At 42.2% G+C, this 14,937-nt stretch overlaps 1 protein-coding gene and 2 non-coding genes across 4 annotated transcripts; all 3 read left to right on the top strand.

Annotated features, from left to right (window-relative positions):
* Positions 1 to 5,067: 5,067 nt before the first annotated feature.
* Positions 5,068 to 5,149, top strand: trnas-gcu (transfer RNA serine (anticodon GCU)). Its single transcript has one exon. It is a non-coding gene; the product is annotated as a tRNA-Ser (tRNA).
* Positions 5,150 to 5,543: 394 nt separating this feature from the next.
* On the top strand, positions 5,544 to 5,625 carry trnas-gcu (transfer RNA serine (anticodon GCU)). Its single transcript has one exon. It is a non-coding gene; the product is annotated as a tRNA-Ser (tRNA).
* A 605-nt stretch (positions 5,626 to 6,230) lies between these two features.
* On the top strand, positions 6,231 to 14,871 carry LOC146305538 (uncharacterized). 2 transcript variants are annotated; one of them, XM_084712740.1, is made up of 11 exons: positions 6,231 to 6,545; positions 8,493 to 8,716; positions 9,025 to 10,371; positions 10,469 to 10,682; positions 10,786 to 11,370; positions 11,470 to 11,682; positions 11,782 to 11,936; positions 12,064 to 12,228; positions 12,331 to 12,593; positions 12,676 to 12,933; positions 13,051 to 14,871. In XM_084712740.1, exons 1-11 carry the CDS (start codon positions 6,437 to 6,439, stop codon positions 14,138 to 14,140), a joined length of 4,623 nt encoding a protein of 1,540 aa, XP_084568866.1. In that variant the 5' UTR covers positions 6,231 to 6,436; the 3' UTR covers positions 14,141 to 14,871. The 2 variants fall into 2 exon arrangements, with proteins under 2 accessions (XP_084568866.1, XP_084568867.1); XM_084712741.1 differs by lacking the exon at positions 6,231 to 6,545 and having other exon boundaries at positions 8,577 to 8,716; positions 9,323 to 10,371; positions 13,051 to 14,870.
* The last annotated feature ends 66 nt before the right edge of the window (positions 14,872 to 14,937 follow it).

The following is a 14,937-nucleotide window of genomic DNA, read 5'->3' on the forward strand; positions in this document are numbered from 1 at the left end:
GCGGAAAGCTGCACAAAATATGAACACTGAGCAAAAAAAAAAAAGAAAAAAGAAAATGAAAGCTATTAACCACTAGATTAGACTTAAGAATGGTACTCGTGGACCGCTGTAGTTGCCACCGGTATAAATGAGGAGAGAGAGAAGGGATGCAGCACACAAAGCACACAACTCACTCATTAAATGATGTTTGTCAGTGAAATTTATTAGTTCATTCTAATCTGGGTGTGTGCTGCAATATAGAGCTGCGATTGTTAGTCGGTTAATCAATAAGTTGTCACCTATCAAATTAATCGCAAACTATTTTTATAATCGATTAAAAAATGACCAATTTTTCTGATTTCAGCTTCTCAAATGTGAATATTTTCCAGATTCTTTAATCCTCTGTGACAGTAAACTGAACATCTTTGGTTTGTGGAAAAAAAACGAGACATTTTAGGACGTTATGTTGGACAAAATAAATATAGCCTTTCCAGCTATGTCGGTCTGTATTGGTGTTATACTAATATCTGATCTGACAGACTGTCAAATCATTTAATTTGAATTCTGAGGCAAAAATCTCCATTAAAGCCAAATTATATTTGTGAAATTTCGAGTCAGAAGAGTTCTTTGTTTTTGTTGAAATGGTTGTGAAATATTAAATCATCCGTCTTTCTGTCACCACATCTGAGCCTTTCTTACCCTCAGGTGTGTGTAAACTACAGAACCTCTTTTCAAAATACAAAATGTGAATTATTATTGATTATGGATTGTGATTATTATCTTAATAGTATTGACCATGAGAAGCAGGTAATTATCAGTTCCATATTGTGCAACCCAACAAAAACAACTCATCGATTAACTGAAAAAATTATTGATTATTAATGACTACAGTCATTCATTGCAGCTCGACTGTAATCCATTTGCATACAAGCAGTTGACATAAACTCAAAATATACATTTTGTGGCCAAACAGTATTATATATGGATAAATAAATATCAACAGTAACTAGAACATACTGTCAGACAGTATCATTCTGTCTGAACTATACAGCATTTCCACAATTAATTGTTTCATTAATAAAACATTCATCCTCAGAATGTTTCTTTTGTCCAACCAACAGTCCAAAAAACCCCCAAAATCCTAATTTATTATCATAAATAACAAAGAAAATCAGAAAATCCTCACATTTAAGAAGCTGGAATCAGTAATGATAAGATCAGATAAGATGTTTCTTTATTGATCCCCCTTAGGTGCAAAAAGAGTAGCAGCACAAGGGGAAATGTAATAAAACATAAAATAAAATAAAAACAGAATCCAAACAAATAAGATAAAACACAATAACTGGGTCTGTGTACATATACATGTGCAAGGTGCAAATGTAAGTATTGCTTTTGCTTGAAAAAACTACTAAAAACGATTAATTGAGTTTCAAAAATTATGAACTAATTTTCTTTTGAATGACTAATCGATTAACCGACTAATCGTTGCAGCTCTGTGCAATAATATCTGAGCTATGATCTGAAATAAATGTCATTAGAGGGCAACATTATTTGGGTCATTTATTTTTTTTGTGTTGTATTATCTGGGCTTAACATACCCTGCTTAACTTTATATTATTGGTTTAAATAACTATTTTTTCATATGTTTTCTATATATTTTTTAATCTATCTATCTATCTATCTATCTATCTATCTATCTATCTATCGTGGTTTGAATAATTTATATAATATAATGTTTGAAGCCTCCGCGTGGCAACATCTGCCGGTGCTGCCACGCGAGAGGAATCCGCTTTGACCATCCTGACGCACGAGCTGTCAGTGTGTGCGCGCGCGCACGCGTGTGTGTGTGTGTGTGTGTGTGTGTGTGTGTGTGTGCCCGCGGTGCGTCCTGTGACTAATTGGCAGCGGTGGACTAATGTCGCAGTATGAAAGACAAAATAAACACAGAGCGCACACGGACACTCGCAGCTCTCAAACGTTACGTCGCGTCAGAAGAAGTTTATAAACGAACTCACTCTCAGTCTCAGAGAAGAGAAGAGCTCCAGCGGTGTCCGCTGCCCCGGAGCTTTTTCCGCTCCAGCGGCCGCTCCTGAGCGCTCTGCCTCGGTCGGTGTCTTCAGCTGGCACCGGGCGGGCCTCGGACATCGGTGCAGGAGGGAACCAGCCAGCCGGCAGCGGCAGCAGGCAGCGGGTCTCCGGCTATTTCCCGTTCCCCTTTCCGCTGTATTTGTCCTTTGTTCCGTAACTCTCTCTCAGTTTTACTCTCACTCCTCCACCGCCTCCTCTTTACTCGAGTTGTGTCACTGTGCGGCTTTTTTTCCCCTCCTCCCTCGTCAGTCCATCTATCATCTATCTCTGCCGCCTGGCATCACCATCATCATCATCATCATCATCATCCTCACACAGCGCTGCTCCCGGTGTGGAGTGGTGCACGGTGGGCGGGCAGGCGGGCTCGAGAGCTGGCCACTTGACGGTCCGGTCCCTCCCATGTTGGCAATGACCCCCAGTACACACACACACACACACACACACACACACACACACACACACAGGTTTAAATAGTCAGAAGTAATGCTAACTGATTTCAAATTAATATTAAATCATAGCAACAGTTTGTTTCAGGTGTCTAGGGGAGACTGGGGACGGTTGCAACACTTTTTACATTCCTGTCACAGACTATTTAGACTAGTAGAAACATCTTTATATATTAAACTTACATTTCTCTGCTAATTATATAATTATTAACACAATGTATATTTGAATTTAAAAAGAAGTTAGGGGTTCAAAATACATAAATTTCACTAATTAACTTATTGTCTCAACAAGCTTAGTGCTCTATAAATGATGTATTCTTTTACAATAATATTATAGTATTATTTCTATGGTAATATTTATTGAGTAGCAGTTATTGATTTATTTATTTTTTTTGTAGTTAGGCCTATACCTTCAAACAATGTGCAGATGTTACAGATGTTATTCAGTCTTTCTATGCTCTCTATACAGGAAGAATGGAAAAGTTTGTAGCAGACTTATATTAAACATGTATTTACTGTGACTCTTTTAAAACTGATTTTTGTCACGCACAAGTTTGTATTTGGCTGAGCTATCATTTATTTATATTTAAAAAATACTGTTGTGTGGTCTGTTTTGGTTTGACTGCTTAGCTTGGGGACAGTTGCAACAACTTGTTGCAACCACCCCCACTCAATCAGTCGTGACAGAACATCATGAGCTAGGCCTACACTTAAACCCAGAGGCACGCTAAACACGCACAAAACAAGGATTCAAGTTTCGATCAATTCACACAAAAGGTCAGGAAAGCGTGACAAAAAACAAGTTCGTGAAAAACAACTTTCATAACCCCAAAAGGAGTTTTTGTTTTAATAAATGCGGCAGCAGATGTTGAAAGGTTTTCTGTCTTCCTGATGGGGAGAGGCTTTAACAGAGCAGACACACTATGAGCATCATCACTCTGGCATGTTTCTGATTGGAGGAATAACACTTGTTGCAACCGTACCCTGTTGCAACTGTCCCCAGTTTACCCCACTTGCTCGCCACACGGATACGGTCACAGACAGGCTACGTTTACTCAATAAAAATATAAAAACAGCACTTTGGTTTTTGCTCCTGTTTTTCATTAATTGAAATAAAAAGAATTCTTACGTTCACACAAAAGGAAAAGAATTTAATAGTTGCAGCTCCAGAGAGATTTTTTTTTTTCAGGTTTAGGCACAAAAACAACTTCGGTAGCTTTCGGATAAGACCATGTTTGAGGTTAAAATGACTATTCGTACATCTCACACCATTATGAACCTGTCTGTCTAGGAGTAGAGTAGAGCAGGTCATGACTTTGCCCTCCTGGAAAAAAGAAAATGGTATCTGTTGCCCTATGTGAAATAACCACAGCTCAGTTCCTAATAAATGTCTTTTATCAAGATCAAACTGCACAATTTTTTGTGTCCTTTCACTGTGAGCAGTCAAAGACACACCTGTGCAATAATCATGCTGTTTAATCAGCAGCTCTATATGCCACACCTGTCAGCTGGACGGATTATCTCAGCAAAGGAGAAGTGCTCACTGCTGATTTTAACAAAACTGTGACCAGATAAAACCTTTTGTGTGCACAGAAAATCTAAAAAAAAGATCTTTATTTCAGCTCATGGAAAATGGGAGCAAAATCAAAAGTGTTGTGTTTATAGTTTTGCTGTTGAATGACCAAACGAACTCTAATATACTGCTGACGCCACATTACAATGGGGGAGTCACAGACTTTTTAGCAGCATATTCTCACCTTCTGTAACGGTTATAGTCACCACTGAAAGTGAAAAGTCACTCATTAACAGTTTTATCTCTCCGCAGGAATTTTCTATGAAACCAAGCCCAGAAACAAACACACAAGTGACAATTACCTTCATGCCAGTTGATACAATCTCAGCTGTTTATAACCTAAACAAAATATATAGAGAATTTAATACTTTGGCTTGTTTTTTTTTTTGTTGAAAAAACAGTCACGTTCTCTAGCTGTTTCATCAGAAATCAGACATCAGAACTTTATTGCACGTCTGCAAATGGTAGCAGTTCAACAAAAAATATTTAATTCAGTCTTGAAAACTTTAAATTGGACAGTGCTACCAAGATTAAAACTTGCTTTGCCACTGTGGGTGCTGGAAATGTTTCATGTGTAAAAATCTTTGTTTTGTTTTACTTTTTTGTCGATGCTGGCTGCTCACTGTAACACACAAGAATCTGGCTGAATGCTGTTGTGTATCACACTGAACTTTTTAGATTCAGATTTCAACAGTAAGTAAAAGTTTACTGGGAAAAGTCAATACTACAGTACATCGGGATTATAGGCACATTTGAGTGAATACAGTAAATTAATTTGTAGGGATTTGTTATATGTACCGTGAACAGGAAAATCACGTTAAGTCATACAGTGAACAAAACATTTGAAACGAAATGATCCGTGCCAAACAAGAAAACATAATAAAAAAATCATGTTTTCCCCTAATATGTTTAACATATTTCCATAATTGAATGGATCATTTTGGGACATGTGAAGACTGTGATGAACACACATGATAACAAGACGAGGTGGCCGAGTGGTTAAGGCGATGGACTGCTAATCCATTGTGCTCTGCACGCGTGGGTTCGAATCCCATCCTCGTCGACTGATATTGAGTCTATTGCATCTCTATGCTGTAAGCAAATGAGTTCCATGATGTAATAATGCAATAATCCACTCCTATGGTTTCTCATACCGTTGCCATGCCGACGATACCCTACTCTTCCTGTCATTCCCTCCAGAAGACCACGCAGTCTCCGCTTGCATCTCATCATGTCATGAATCAACCTCTACAAGACTGAGCTCCTTGTCGTCCCAGCCAGTCCCTCTATACAACAAGAAATCAGTATTCAACTCGAATCCACATGAAGAACTTCTCTCTCTCTATCCAGTTCACACCTACAAAGTCTGCCCGTATCTCATGTTTTCTCTTGTGATGTCTGATAGTGGAAGAACATATAGAAAATGTGAAAAGTATGATGAAAAAATACATTAAACAGACGAGGTGGCCGAGTGGTTAAGGCGATGGACTGCTAATCCATTGTGCTCTGCACGCGTGGGTTCGAATCCCATCCTCGTCGACTGATAATGAGTTTATATGCAGTAAAATCCTAAACAGGGTTATTACAACATACTTTAACTAGTTATGTGATGTAATAATGCAGCAATCCCCTCCCATGGTTTCTCATACCATTGCTAGGCTGACGATACTCTACTCTTCCTGTCGTTCCCTCTAGAGGACCACACAGTCTCCACTTGCATCTCATCATGCCATAGATCAGTGTTTCAGGGACCCCCTGCCCTGCACATTTTAGATGTTTCCCTGCCTCTGCAGAAGCCTGACAACAACCTGATCATTTGAATCAGGTGTGTTGGAGCAGGGAAACATCTAAAACATGCAGGACAGTGAGCTCTGAGGACCAGAGTTGGGAAACACTGCCATAGATGAACCTCTCTAAGACTGAGCTCCCAGCCAGTCAGAAATCTCTCCATCCAGCTCACACCTACTAGGTCTGCCTGAAACTTGGCCGTCAGATATTCATCACATCTCATGTTTTCTCTTGTTATGTCTGACAGATTTTTATAATTGAATAGATCATTTTGGAATGTGAAGACTGTGATAAACCTTAATAACCAGACGAGGTGGCCGTACCCTCCACTGAATGGACAGTAAAATTAAGTCCTAACAATTCCTAACAACTCCTAACAAAGTCCTAACAATTCCTAACAACTCCTAACAAAGTCCTAACAATTCCTAACAACTCCTAACAAAGTCCTAACAATTCCTAACAACTCCTAACAAGGTCCTAACAACTCCTAACAAAGGGGGCAAAAGAGCCAATAGTTTGCTTGGTAACAGCTAGCGTTCGAAGGGGCAAAGGAGCCAATCACATGCTTGGAAGCAGTGGCCGCTGCCGGTGGCAGAGGAACCAATCAGAGTTTGTGCATGGATTCGTGCACAGTGCTCTGATAGATGAGACGAGACACTACAGTTCATCAGGTAACTTCATTTCTCCTCACGAAAATTAAGAACAACTTGCTAAAATTATGTAAATAACTTAAGTGAAATCGTATAAGTGTGTGTTTTTTTTTTCTAAATGCTATTGTTTTGAAGTGTTTTGGAGGTGTTTCGTCAAGTTAGACGAGCGCAAAACTTTCATTCAAACAGGTTGACTAATGATTTACGTTTGTCGATTAGTTTAATGAATGAAATGTTGAATGAAAAGGTTTACGTTAATAAATCGAAGTTAACGCCGCATACAGGTTTTTTTTTTTCCAGCTAATTGTTAACAAGTAGGTCGTGTTTTTTCTAAACGCTATTGTGACAGACGTGAGGTGTTTTATAAAGTTTGATAAGACGGGCACAAATCTTTTTTGTTATTCAAACTAAGGATTTAGCCACATCTGTTAAGTGTATATTTGTCATATACAGTTGGTCGATTAGTTTATATTTAGCTTGATGTGACGTCACGCCAACACAGTCTGAAGAATTGCACTATCAAGATATCTCCTTCATAAATGCGATTAAATATCTTTTACATGTCTGCCCTGTGTTCACCAACCCAAATTAGAGTAGAGATGCCCGTTTTTGTGTGTGTGTGTGTGTGTGTGTGTGTGTGTGTGTGTGTGTGTATTAAGACGCAGTCTTTATGTCATTACCAGTGGTGGACAAAGTACTCAACCCCAGTACTTGAGTCAAAGTACAGATACTCCTGGTCAAATATTACTCAACTACAAGTGAAAGTTGCTCAGTCAAAACTTTACTCAAGTTAAAGTATTAGAGTACTTGCTTTTAAAAATACTTAAGTATTCACAAGTACATGTTTTTAAAAATACTTAAGTATTCAAAAGTACAAATTACAAAGTACATTTTCTAATATCAATACATGCTGTATTGTTTTCATGATGCATTTACAGAAGCTTGTAACTCTCTGAAACCACCTAATGATGCACTGATGCTTGTAGAACCACTCTGCTACACAAAGTCTATAGAAACACCTTAAAAACTTCAACATAGAAACACAATCAAAAATTTAAATGACTGAGATTTCTTTCTGTCTTCAGAGGCAGTATATATACATGAATTATGCTGTATTTTTCACCCTTATAAAAACAATCCAACTTTAAAAGTTACCTGGAATAATGAATAATTATAATAACATCTTGAGATTTAATTTTGTCTTTCTCCTGCCGTCACCATTACCACTTTTTGTTTGAATGAAAGAGGGAGAGCTTGCTTGTGCTTGTTAGTGCACCTGGACGTATTTCTGCTTTTACATCAGTCCCATTTGAGAGGAGCTACTGTGATTGGTTTCTTTCTGTGAGGAACACAGCATGTGACCAACTGCATTTTAGAAAAGAAAAAACAGCAACAGCTGACTTCAACAATGTGCTTAGTCAAAAAGTAACAACAACCTTCCTAGAAATGTAGTGGAGTCAAAAGTACAATATTTGTCTTTGAAATGTAGTGGAGTGAAAGTCAGAAGTTTCCAAAAAAACAAATACTCAAGTAAAGTACAGATACTCAAAAAATGTACTTAAGTACAGTACTCAAGTAAATGTACTTCACTACTGTCCACCACTGGTCATTACTAATTTTGGTCTAGTCAGCCTAAATTTAGAATTCTCTGAGGTAAACGTACTGCGCTCTTTGAAGAGCAGCGCTAATCAAGATTCTAAATGACTGTCTCTCATGCCCAAATGTCTAAATGCCCAAGTCAGGACATACAGATTTATGCTGGGCTGGTGTCATGTTATTGCTTTGGGAATAAAGTATTTGATTTGATGTAGCCTAGTCCATCATTGTGTGTGACAGGAAAACGCCAGCTTTTTTCTGCAGTACTGCAATATTTTTGTGTATTTTTATGAACGCAGTTTTTTGTGTCAAAAATTACTACCGTAATAACGTAGTTGTTGCCTAATAATTGTCTTCTCTCATCCTATTAAGACATGCCAAAGACTGGAAAGACAGATGCGGAGTGGGCCGGTGTCATGGTCCTGTATGCCCAGGGAAAACATAAATTTTCAACTGGAGCAAGGCCCGGGTCCAGACGTTGGAGGGCAGTAATAGATAGAATTAAGGATTGTCCCCTGACCCCTCGGTTCGGCCAAACTGTCCGCAAAACCGACATTTTCGGCAAAAAGATCCCCTGCAAATGTGGCTACCATGAGGTAAGTGATGTCATTGAATGGTTAAATCTGTGATGTGATGCAAACATGCAGACAAATCCTTCCTCATCAGCTGTTCATCATGGATGGTACTTCATTGGATGTGCTTGATTCTCCTAGTGACTTGTTTTGAGAATACGGTTTGAATATTGTCAGAATATTGTTTGAAATATTGTTTGATTTTAGTGGATTAAATGTTTAGGAAATACAAAATGTTGTTTGGGTGCAAAGTATTGTTTTATTTTAGTGGAGAGAATGTTTTATGAATATTTATTCATTTATTAAAATATACAAAATTTTGTTTTCTCCAGTCTGGACAGCAGGCAGGCACAGCTGCAGGTCCACAGGCAGTGCAGGTTACCAGCAGTAGAGCAGCAGACACACCAGACACACCAAAGGCTAGTGCAGCAGCTGGAAGTCAGGAGAGTTCAGCCATTCCTTCTATGATGTGCTCCCTCTGTGCTCAGGAAGTGCTGTCTGACCAGTTCACACAGCACCTGTCAGACTACCATGTCCAGGAGCAGTGTGAGCACTGTGGTATGAAAGCCATGGGTGCTGTAGGGTTATCAGAGCACCTTGAGAAGTGTAATGCCTTTAAATCTCCCACAGGCCTCCCAAACATTTCTCCTGCCCCCTCCTCCACTCGACCAGCCCAGGAGATGACACAGGTATCAACCCTCTGTCCCCAAGATGCTCCAGCTCCAGTCCATCTCACAGCCCAGCAGGCGACACCAGACATCCGTCTCCAAGGTGGTCCTGCTCCTCCCCCAGTATCTGAGACAGCACCATCAACTCAGATTAGCCCACTACTTCCTCCCGTCTCTGCTCCTGCCCCTCCTCCAGCAGCATCGGGGCCCCCACTCCCTCTGCGCTCTCCAGAGGTAAGCCGGACCAGGTTTTTACCCAAGCCGTTCCTCAGGGTCATCAAGCCAGGTGACCAGGAGTGGATTGCTCACATCCTCTATGAGGCAAGTGGGCAGCTGAGGCAGGATGTCAGGCAGAATTGGCACCACCCCCCAAGCCCAAGCAGATCCGTTGCACCTCCAAACCCACATCACTACTTTCGGCAGAGAATGTTCCTGTGGGCTCCAATGCGCATGTGGGGCATCCCTCTGAAATGCAGTCAGTGCAACCGCAAGATGCACCACTCTGGCATTTACACCAAAGTCAGAGAGGTCATTGATGTGGACTCAAAATATTATCTGGTAGGGGGCGATTACCCAAAGTGCAGCCAGTGCAAAATACCTGTCTGTCCTTGGAGTATTGACATTTTAAACCAGCTTGACCCCTCTTGCCGCAACAAATTCCCTGCTGTTTTAACCACTCATTTGGCACTGGACCGAAGATGTGTGACACTGTTGCGCCCCAGAACAGCAGGGAATAGTTCCAGCTACCTGCAGCAGGCCTTTCAAGAGGCGCACAGTGAGGAGTGGGCAAGGAGATGTTGTGACTATTTCACAGATTGTGAAATTCACAAGAGATCCTGCCTGACGCAGTCACAGGCAGTTTATCTCCCTCCACCACCCTTCAGTCCCCTGCCCCTGGCCCAGTGGTTTGAGACGGTGCATGCCAATGATGTTGTCGCACACCTAGACGAACTGAAAGGTGTCATCACGTCAACATTTGGCAGAGTACTTAAGCTCGATTCCACTAAGAAGGTAAATATAAACCTATGTAAGCTTGAGCTCATTTGTTCTTGTTCTGTTGGCTAACAATACATGTGCTAATGATGTATGCATTTTTATTATAATATAGATCACCAAAAAGCTGGCTGGGGGAATTGAGGACACTGCAACATGGATGACAAACATTGGCAATGAGTATGGTCAAGTCCTCAACTCTGTCCTCACAACAGGCGAGGGGGCTGGGCTGGATGACCTGTGTCAAGGTGTCGTCCAGCGATACAGTGATGCTGGTGAGCCACAGCCAGATGCCATCTATGTGGACAGAGACTGCTGCAGTGACAGTGGTGGGTTGCCTGTAATTTGTGTTGTAATATTTTTTTAAGGCAGTTGGTGGCAGTCTGATTACAAACCAAATAATTCTATTTATCATCTTGTGAATTTTCATAGGGGTGAGCCCAGTTCTCCACCTATTTCGGCCATGGACGTCTACTGTGCGGTTGGATGTGTTTCATTTCATGAGAAGATTTACCAATGGTCTCACCACGGAACACCATCCACTGTATGGTACGTTCTGCTCGAAATTGTCCACATGCATTTTTGAGTGGGACAAGCAGGACGTCCGTCGCTTGAAAGAGGCCAAGCGGGCAGAGCTGAAGGCGAAACAGCAGGGCCTTGAGCCAACAGATGCCCAGGTGTTGGCCAGCATCAGCTCCAGTGAGCTAGCCAGGCACTGCCGCAGGAGAACCCGGGGGGTGGAGGAGACCCGTGCCCTCATCAAAGGCCTACTGGATTCCATGTGGGAGCTCGTAGATGGCACTGGACTGCACCTCATTAATCATGAGAGCATGTCTCGAGTGTGGAAGGTGCAGCAAAAACACCTTGCCTGCATCCAGGATCCACCAGGAGTCCAGCTCTACACCAACGTTGGGACAGGGCTGGAGAAAGGAGGCAAGACACTTGATGTCCTGAGATGTGGCAGAGGGTCCTCCTCTCTTGAAAGCTTTCATAAGCACCAGTGTGCTTTCATTCCAGGCAAGCTAACCTCACAAACATATGGTATATTTTTATTAAATGCTGTGCGTAATATTGATTATTTGTTATAATCAGTGATCCTGACTGTTTTTTAATCAGGGTGGAGATGCAACGCATTGCACACTCAAATGTACATGCTTGAGGGTGTGTCAAGGTGGAATATAAACCGGTCAGCACAAGCACTGAGCATGACTGAGACATCCAAGACAAAACTATATGACATACGCTTGATGTCCAGTGTAAATGTGCTCAGCAACAGAGTCTTGGGAAGACCGGTTCTGCCAGAGTTTATCCCCCCTGGGAAACCTACCGGTAAGAAAAAAAAGTCTGCTGTTGCTGATGATCAAACTTAAGCGGTGACATGGTATACAATTAATCAATAATTTTTATTTCGGTGAATAATTTTTGCAGGAGAGCGTATTGCTGTGGAGTACCTTCTGGCACAATCCAACAGAGGGGATCTTCTGAGCCAGCAGACTGACATTCTGCCAGAGGTTTTGAATGAAGAGCTGGAGGATGAATGTCCAGATGTGACCCTACCAAGGGCTCATGACCTCACCTTGCAGGTAATATTATGACAGCAGAATTATCAGCTATCACATAAATATTGGAAAACTAATAAACAGTTCTTTTTGTTTTTAAAGTAGAACAGACACAATTTAGGTAATTGTATTCTTTTATTAATCCCCTCAGGAATTTGCTAGTGGTGATCCCAGGCCCGGCCCAGATCCCAGGTCCCCATTTGAGGAGGATGATGCCACTGGAAGGTCCATCCACACCCCAATTGAGGACATTGATGCTCCTGCTTGGCCTGCCCTCTCCCCATTTGAAGAGAGAAGGCCCGTCACTCCAGCTCTGGTAACGTATTTTTTTTTTTACCATTACAAATTTAAGCTTCTTTATATTTGCTCTTGTATCAGATGTCTAGAATTAGTTGTATTGGTTCATTTATCATGACAGGACTCTAGGTGTGATTCAAGAGGGATTCCTGGATGGGAGGCAGTTGATGCTTTGGCAGGGTTCCTGGTTGGGCTTAACCGGAGTATAACCGCACTCTCCAACACTGAAGTAGCGGAGATTTTGAGGTTGTATTCCTGTTTAAATGCCTTTGACCAGACCCCCACCAGATACACCCTGAAGAGCAAGAAGACAACTTTGCCAGGACCTTGGAGAGCTTCACGGAAGCGCAGTGGCTCTGCACCAGGCCAGCAAGCAGCCGAAAGGTATCTACATATAGCTGTATTCATCAATGTGTGAGCATGCATATATGATGAGCACTATGTGATCCAGTCATCTATTTTTCAGATTGTTCATGGTTCATGGCCAGGCTGCTCACAGACCAGACCACAACAGGGTGTCAGAGTGTGTTGCTCTCAAGCTGTACAAAGAGTACCGGGAAGCAAGAAACAGGCCTAAAGACAACAAGGGGAGAACATTTGCCATTCCTCAATCTATTGTCATGACCTACTGCCATATCAAGCAGTTGGTTGAGGACTGCAGAGAGATAATGGATAAGAGTGATCTGGTACTAGTTAACATTAACAACACCACAGTGTCCTCCTGGTGAGTTCATCTTTAATATTTTTTTAGAAATTGACTGAATTGGATACTTGAACAAAATTCTAAACAGTTACCACACTAAAAATGTGCTCTTGTGTGTTTTGTTTTCTGTCTCTGCAGGCTGCATGATCGTCAGAAGAGAACTGAACGGGATTCTCTACTTCAGGGCACACGGCTTCCACAGCAGATTGCCATGGCTACAGAATCCCTCCCTGAAGCCCGTGACCTGCCATCTCAGCCAGTCCAGCATGGGCACAGTCTTTTGGAGTTTGAGGAGCCTGAGAACCGTGAGGGTGAGGCAAAGATCCGTCTGCGACACAGTGCCAGAGCTCCAGTGCCAGTGTCAGGTACCATTCCACACTCAGGTGGGGGAGACAGATTTAGTGCCCCAGCACACTACCAGAGCTGGTCTTCATTTCTTGAGGCACCCCTGGAACACTCTCAGGGCTGGTCCACTTACCTCCCCTCCTCAACTCCAGCACACTCCCACGTTTGGCCCTCGACTTGCCAGGCACCCTCAGCTTCCACCCAGGGCTGGGCCGCTGCCACCCACCAGCCACCCTCAGCTTCCACCCAGGGCTGGGCCGCTGCCACCCACCAGCCACCCTCAGCTTCCACCCAGGGCTGGGCCGCTGCCACCCACCAGCCACCCTCAGCTTCCACCCAGGGCTGGGCCGCTGCCACCCACCAGCCACCCTCAGCTTCCACCCAGGGCTGGGCCGCTGCCACCCACCAGACACCCTCAGCTTCCACCCAGGGCTGGGCCGCTGCCACCCACCAGACACCCTCAGCTTCCACCCAGGGCTGGGCCGCTGCCACCCACCAGCCACCCTCAGCTTCCACCCAGGGCTGGGCCGCTGCCACCCACCAGCCACCCCCCTCATCAACCCAGGGATGGTCCTCCAACCACCCGCCACCCTCAGCATTCACCCAGGGCTGGTCTGTCACCTCCCACTGTTCTGGCCAACCTCCCCTAAATCCTGGTAATCGCCAGCGGGAATGGAGGCTACACAAGGCAGCCCTTGAGAATGAGGAGCGAATCAGGAAAGGTGAGCCCCCAAAGAAGCGGCAGGCTAAAGAGAGCTACCACTACGAATGTAAAAGGTGTGGTCAACCCAAAACAAAGCAAACTGGCCACTCTCAGGTGCATGGCAAATGGTACTGCCCTGCATCTGGACAGACCCTTGAGGAGTGGAGAAGCTCTTTGTAAATACACTTTGTAAATAGAGTTTCATTGTAATATTTTTAATAATATGTTCTATTTGTTTTATTTATTTTATCTTGTTATTTAAACATGTTCATTCACTGTTGCAATCTTTTGCAAAAAAAAAAAAAGAAAAAACATGGAAGTATAATTGCTATTGCTGAAAAAAAAGTTGCTGATTCAACTATTTAAAAAAAAAAAAAAAAAAAAAAAAAAAAAACAACAACAAAAAACCCAACTCTTGTGGTGTAATAGTAACACGTCCATCCTTTGGGTGGGAGACTCCAGGTGCAAATCCTGGCAAGAGTGTGTAACTTGTTGTTGAAACAAATACATCATTTATAAAGTATTCATATAAATTTATTATACACTCAAGATTTCAAGATATATTATGCTTATATGTTACCAAACCTCTTTTTGGTCTAGCAACATGGAGGGAGACCAGACGTGGATGTCATCCTAACAAAAAAGCAATTTATTAAAATAAACGTTGAAAGAATAGAAGTAGTATTATTATTATATTATTATTATATTATATTATTACAGTATTATTGTAAGAAATAATTATGCCAGTCAGTCAAATGGAATAAGCAAAACCAAAAGTGACACGTGCTGGAAGCGAAGAGAGGGAACCCAGATCCCCTGCCAGGCAGGCACTTTTATGCACAGGTAACCACCTGTACCACCACTCCAGTCTGCAACACACAGACAAAACAAAAAAGGGAAGGCCTGTAACATATCTCATTCAAAATTTAAAAAGTTTTAACGTCTAACATGTTGCCACCTGCCGCCAGCTCCATATA

Source organism: Lutjanus erythropterus, chromosome 23 (genome assembly GCF_056507025.1).
Source record: "Lutjanus erythropterus isolate fLutEry1 chromosome 23, fLutEry1.hap2, whole genome shotgun sequence".
NCBI classification, from domain to species: Eukaryota; Metazoa; Chordata; class Actinopteri; order Lutjaniformes; family Lutjanidae; genus Lutjanus; species Lutjanus erythropterus.